The following is a 6355-nucleotide window of genomic DNA, read 5'->3' as shown; positions in this document are numbered from 1 at the left end:
AGTAAGGTAGCATTCAAGTGAACAATTGTAAAATCAAAGTAAGGTAGCATTCAAGTGAACAATTGTACCATCAAAGTAAGGTAGCATTCAAGTGAACAAATGTACCATCAAAGTAAGGTAGCATTCAAGTGAACAAATGTACCATCAAAGTAAGGTAGCATTCAAGTAAACAAATGTACCACCAAAGTAAGGTAGCATTCAAGTAAACAAATGTACCATCAAAGTAAGGTAGCATTCAAGTGAACAAATGTACCACCAAAGTAAGGTAGCATTCAAGTAAACAAATGTACCATCAAAAGTAAGGTAGCATTCAAGTGAACAAATGTACCATCAAAGTAAGGTAGCATTCAAGTGAACAATTGTACCATCAAAATAAGGTAGCATTCAAGTGAATAGATGTAAAATCAAAGTAAGGTAGCATTCAAGTGAACAAATGTACCATCAAAGTAAGGTAGCATTCAAGTGAACGATTGTACCATCAAAAGTAAGGTAGCATTCTAATGAAAAATTTGTACCATCAAAGTAAGGTAGCATTCAAGTGAACGATTGTACCATCAAAAGTAAGGTAGCATTCAAGTGAACAATAGTAAAATCAAAGTAAGATATCATTCAAGTGAACAAATGTACCATCAAAAGTAAGGTAGCATTCAAGTGAACAATTGTACCATCAAAGTAAGGTAGCATTCAAGTGAACAAATGTACCATCAAAGTAAGGTAGCATTCAAGTGAACAAATGTACCATCAAAGTAAGGTAGCATTCAAGTGAACAAATGTACCACCAAAGTAAGGTAGCATTCAAGTAAACAAATGTACCATCAAAGTAAGGTAGCATTCAAGTGAACAAATGTACCATCAAAAGTAAGGTAGCATTCAAGTGAACAATTGTACCATCAAAGTAAGGTAGCATTCAAGTGAACAAATGTACCATCAAAGTAAGGTAGCATTCAAGTGAACAAATGTACCATCAAAGTAAGGTAGCATTCAAGTGAACAAATGTACCATCAAAAGTAAGGTAGCATTCAAGTGAATAGATGTAAAATCAAAGTAAGGTAGCATTCAAGTGAACAAATGTACCATCAAAGTAAGGTAGCATTCAAGTGAACAATAGTAAAATCAAAGTAAGATATCATTCAAGTGAACAAATGTACCATCAAAAGTAAGGTAGCATTCAAGTGAACAATTGTACCATCAAAGTAAGGTAGCATTCAAGTGAACAAATGTACCATCAAAGTAAGGTAGCATTCAAGTGAACAAATGTACCATCAAAGTAAGGTAGCATTCAAGTGAACAAATGTACCATCAAAGTAAGGTAGCATTCAAGTGAACAAATGTACCACCAAAGTAAGGTAGCATTCAAGTAAACAAATGTACCATCAAAGTAAGGTAGCATTCAAGTGAACAAATGTACCATCAAAAGTAAGGTAGCATTCAAGTGAACAAATGTACGATCAAAGTAAGGTAGCATTCAAGTGAACAAATGTACCATCAAAGTAAGGTAGCATTCAAGTGAACAAATGTACCATCAAAGTAAGGTAGCATTCAAGTGAACAAATGTACCATCAAAGTAAGGTAGCATTCAAGTGAACAAATGTACCATCAAAGTAAGGTAGCATTCAAGTGAACAAATGTACCACCAAAGTAAGGTAGCATTCAAGTAAACAAATGTACCATCAAAGTAAGGTAGCATTCAAGTGAACAAATGTACCATCAAAAGTAAGGTAGCATTCAAGTGAACAATTGTACCATCAAAGTAAGGTAGCATTCAAGTGAACAAATGTACCATCAAAGTAAGGTAGCATTCAAGTGAACAAATGTACCATCAAAGTAAGGTAGCATTCAAGTGAACAAATGTACCACCAAAGTAAGGTAGCATTCAAGTAAACAAATGTACCATCAAAGTAAGGTAGCATTCAAGTGAACAAATGTACCATCAAAAGTAAGGTAGCATTCAAGTGAACAAATGTACCATCAAAGTAAGGTAGCATTCAAGTGAACAAATGTACCATCAAAGTAAGGTAGCATTCAAGTGAACAAATGTACCATCAAAGTAAGGTAGCATTCAAGTGAACAAATGTACCATCAAAGTAAGGTAGCATTCAAGTGAACAAATGTACCATCAAAGTAAGGTAGCATTCAAGTGAACAAATGTACCACCAAAGTAAGGTAGCATTCAAGTAAACAAATGTACCATCAAAGTAAGGTAGCATTCAAGTGAACAAATGTACCATCAAAAGTAAGGTAGCATTCAAGTGAACAATTGTACCATCAAAGTAAGGTAGCATTCAAGTGAACAAATGTACCATCAAAGTAAGGTAGCATTCAAGTGAACAAATGTACCATCAAAGTAAGGTAGCATTCAAGTGAACAAATGTACCACCAAAGTAAGGTAGCATTCAAGTAAACAAATGTACCATCAAAGTAAGGTAGCATTCAAGTGAACAAATGTACCATCAAAAGTAAGGTAGCATTCAAGTGAACAAATGTACCATCAAAGTAAGGTAGCATTCAAGTGAACAAATGTACCATCAAAGTAAGGTAGCATTCAAGTGAACAAATGTACCATCAAAGTAAGGTAGCATTCAAGTGAACAAATGTACCATCAAAGTAAGGTAGCATTCAAGTGAACAAATGTACCACCAAAGTAAGGTAGCATTCAAGTAAACAAATGTACCATCAAAGTAAGGTAGCATTCAAGTGAACAAATGTACCATCAAAAGTAAGGTAGCATTCAAGTGAACAATTGTACCATCAAAGTAAGGTAGCATTCAAGTGAACAAATGTACCATCAAAGTAAGGTAGCATTCAAGTGAACAAATGTACCATCAAAGTAAGGTAGCATTCAAGTGAACAAATGTACCATCAAAAGTAAGGTAGCATTCAAGTGAACAATTGTACCATCAAAATAAGGTAGCATTCAAGTGAACAAATGTACCATCAAAGTAAGGTAGCATTCAAGTGAACGATTGTACCATCAAAGTAAGGTAGCATTCAAGTGAACGATTGTACCATCAAAGTAAGGTAGCATTCAAGTGAACGATTGTACCATCAAAAGTAAGGTAGCATTCAAGTGAACAAATGTACCATCAAAAGTAAGGTAGCATTCAAGTGAACAAATGTACCATCAAAGTAAGGTAGCATTCAAGTGAACAATTGTACCATCAAAGTAAGGTAGCATTCAAGTGAACAAATGTGTCATAAAGTTGGCCTTATCTCTCCCGCAAAGTTGACACAATCATTAAAGCCTCTAATAAAACAATAAAGACAATCGGCGATTGTATCGAACCGTCAATCGATCGAGGCAGGTCCACCGACAGGTGGCGCTGTCTGCTAGGACACGCTTGATTAGTTTGAACACGGCTTGTCATAAAAGTCGCTCCAGGACAATCAGAGGACAATCAGAGCTCCAGGACAGAGGACAATCAGAGCTCCAGGACAACCAGAGGACAATCAGAGCTCCAGGACAGAGGACAATCAGAGCTCCAGGACAATCAGAGGACAATCAGAGCTCCAGGACAGAGGACAATCAGAGCTCCAGGACAATCAGAGGACAATCAGAGCTCCAGGACAATCAGAGGACAATCAGAGGACAATCAGATGACAATCAGAGGACAATCAGAGGACAATAAGAGCTCCAGGACAATCAGAGGACAATCAGAGGACAATCAGAGGACAATCACAGCTCCAGGACAATCACAGCTCCAGGACAATCAGAGCTCCAGGACAATCAGAGGTCTAGGACAATCAGAGGACAATCAGGTGACAATCAGAGGACAATCAGATGACAATCAGAGCTCCAGGACAATCAGAGCTCTAGGACAATCAGAGAACAATCGGATGACAATCAGAGCTCCAGGACAATCAGATGACAATCAGAGCTCCAGGACAATCAGAGCTCTAGGACAATCAGAGGACAATCAGAGGACAATCAGAGGAAAATCAGAGCTCCAGGACAATCACAGCTCCAGGACAATCAGAGCTCCAGGACAATCAGAGCTCTAGGACAATCAGAGGACAATCAGATGACAATCAGAGCTCCAGGACAATCAGAGCTCCAGGACAATCAGAGGACAACCAGAGGACAATCAGAGCTCCAGGACAATCAGAGCTCCAGGACAATCAGAGCTCCAGGACAATCAGAGGACAATAACAGCACCAGGACAATCAGAGGACAACCAGAGGACAATCCGAGCTCCAGAACAATCAGAGCTCCAGGACAATCAGAGCTCTAGGACAATCAGAGCTCCAGGACAATCAGAGGACAATCAGAGGACAATCAGATGACAATCGGAGGACAATCAGACGACAATCAGATGACAATCAGAGCTCCAGGACAATCAGAGCTCCAGGACAATCAGAGGACAATCAGAGCACAATCAGATGACAATCAGAGGACAATCAGAGGACAATCAGAGGACAATCAGAGGACAATCAGAGGACAATCAGAGCTCCAGGACAATCAGAGGACAATCAGAGGACAATCAGAGGACAATCAGAGGACAATCAGAGGACAATCACAGCTCCAGGACAATCACAGCTCCAGGACAATCAGAGCTCCAGGACAATCAGAGGACAACCAGAGGACAATCAGAGCTCCAGGACAACCAGAGCTCCAGGACAATCAGAGCTCCAGGACAATCAGAGGACAATCACAGCTCCAGGACAATCAGAGGACAACCAGAGGACAATCAGAGCTCCAGGACAATCAGAGCTCCAGGACAATTAGAGGACAATCAGAGCTCCAGGACAATCAGAACTCCAGGACAATCACAGCTCCAGGACATTTAGAGGACAATCAGAGCTCCAGGACAATCAGAACTCCAGGACAATCAGAGCTCTAGGACAATCAGAGGACAATCAGAGCTCCAGGACAATCAGAGCTCCAGGACAATCAGAGCTCTAGGACAATCAGAGGACAATCACAGCTCCAGGACAATCAGAGGACAACCAGAGGACAATCAGAGTTCCAGGACAATCAGAGCTCCAGGACAATCAGAGGACAATCACAGCTCCAGGACAATCAGATGACAACCAGAGGACAATCAGAGCTTCAGGACAATCAGAGCTCTAGGACAATCAGAGGACAATCAGAGCTCCAGGACAATCAGAGGACAACCAGAGGACGATCAGAGCTCCAGGACAATCAGAGCTCCAGGACAATCAGACGACAACCAGAGGACAATCAGAGCTCCAGGACAATCAGAGCTCTAGGACAATCAGAGCTCCAGGACAATCAGAGGACAATCACAGCTCCAGGACAATCAGAGGACAATCAGATGACAATCAGAGCTCCAGGACAATCAGAGCTCCAGGACAATCAGAGGACAATCAGAGCTCCAGGACAATCAGAGGACAATCAGAGGACAATCAGAGCTCCAGGACAATCAGAGCTCTAGGACAATCAGAGGACAATCAGAGGACAATCAGAGCTTCAGGACAATCACAGCTCCAGGACAATCAGAGCTCCAGGACAATCAGAGGACAATCAGAGCTCCAGGACAATCAGAGCTCAAGGACAATCAGAGCTCCAGGACAATCAGAGCTCTAGGACAATCAGAGGACAATCAGAGCTCCAGGACAATCAGAGGACAATCAGAGGACAATCAGAGCTCCAGGACAATCAGAGCTCCAGGACAATCAGAGCTCTAGGACAATCAGAGCTCCAGGACAATCAGAGCTCCAGGATAATCAGAGGACAATCATAGCTCCAGGACAATCAGAGCTCCAGGACAATCAGAGCTCCAGGACAATCAGAGGACAATCAGAGCTCCAGGACAATCAGAGCTCCAGGACAATCAGAGCTCCAGGACAATCAGAGGACAATCAGATGACAATCAGAGCTCCAGGACAATCAGAGCTCCAGGACAATCAGAGGACAATCAGGGCTGTAGGACAATCAGAGCTCCAGGACAATCAGATGACAATCACAGCTCCAGGACAATCAGAGCTCCAGGACAATCAGAGCTCCAGGACAATCAGAGGACAATCAGGGCTGTAGGACAATCACAGCTCTAGGACAAAATGCTAGCTCTAATGTTGAGAGGACAAAACGGAAGAGGCCGAGACGACCTTTTACTTTCAAATGTCGATCTTGAATGAAGCGTCGCATGAAATTATTCCAAGTAATGGACTGGGTGTCACATGACATCTGACATCGACCCAGAATGTGTCCTTATGCCGTTCACTTGAGGCCACACACCAGCAGTGGGGAATATTTACGCTAGCTTTCTAGGAGGTGAGAGAATGGTTTCCACGAAACTCAGACCTTTTCTTGGTGAACGATGAGGAAGTAGCGTGGACATTATCTACGCGACAGTAATGATATGTCAAGCCTTTAGCCTGAATGATTACATATTAT

The 6355-nt window shown here is 41.5% G+C and overlaps 1 protein-coding gene across 1 annotated transcript; it reads left to right on the top strand.

The window, feature by feature from the left end:
• The first annotated feature begins 5021 nt into the window (after positions 1-5021).
• LOC131931312 (uncharacterized) lies at positions 5022-5995 on the top strand. The gene is made up of 2 exons (XM_059288061.1): positions 5022-5369; positions 5546-5995. Exons 1-2 carry the CDS (start codon positions 5022-5024, stop codon positions 5993-5995), a joined length of 798 nt encoding a protein of 265 aa, XP_059144044.1.
• The last annotated feature ends 360 nt before the right edge of the window (positions 5996-6355 follow it).

Source organism: Physella acuta, unplaced genomic scaffold (genome assembly GCF_028476545.2).
Source record: "Physella acuta isolate Inbredline_101_S28 unplaced genomic scaffold, ASM2847654v3 ptg001942l, whole genome shotgun sequence".
In the NCBI taxonomy this organism is placed as follows: Eukaryota; Metazoa; Mollusca; class Gastropoda; family Physidae; genus Physella; species Physella acuta.
This window is presented reverse-complemented; position numbering and strand designations above follow the sequence as displayed.

Bases quoted from the DNA above. Each gene is read 5' to 3' on its own strand.
- LOC131931312 (XM_059288061.1), top strand. From the start codon at position 5,022: ATGACAACCAGAGGACAATCAGAGCTTCAGGACAATCAGAGCTCTAGG. The intron at 5,370-5,545 runs GCTCCAGGACAA...TCAGAGCTCTAG, and splicing joins ACAATCAGAGGACAATCAGA to GACAATCAGAGGACAATCAG.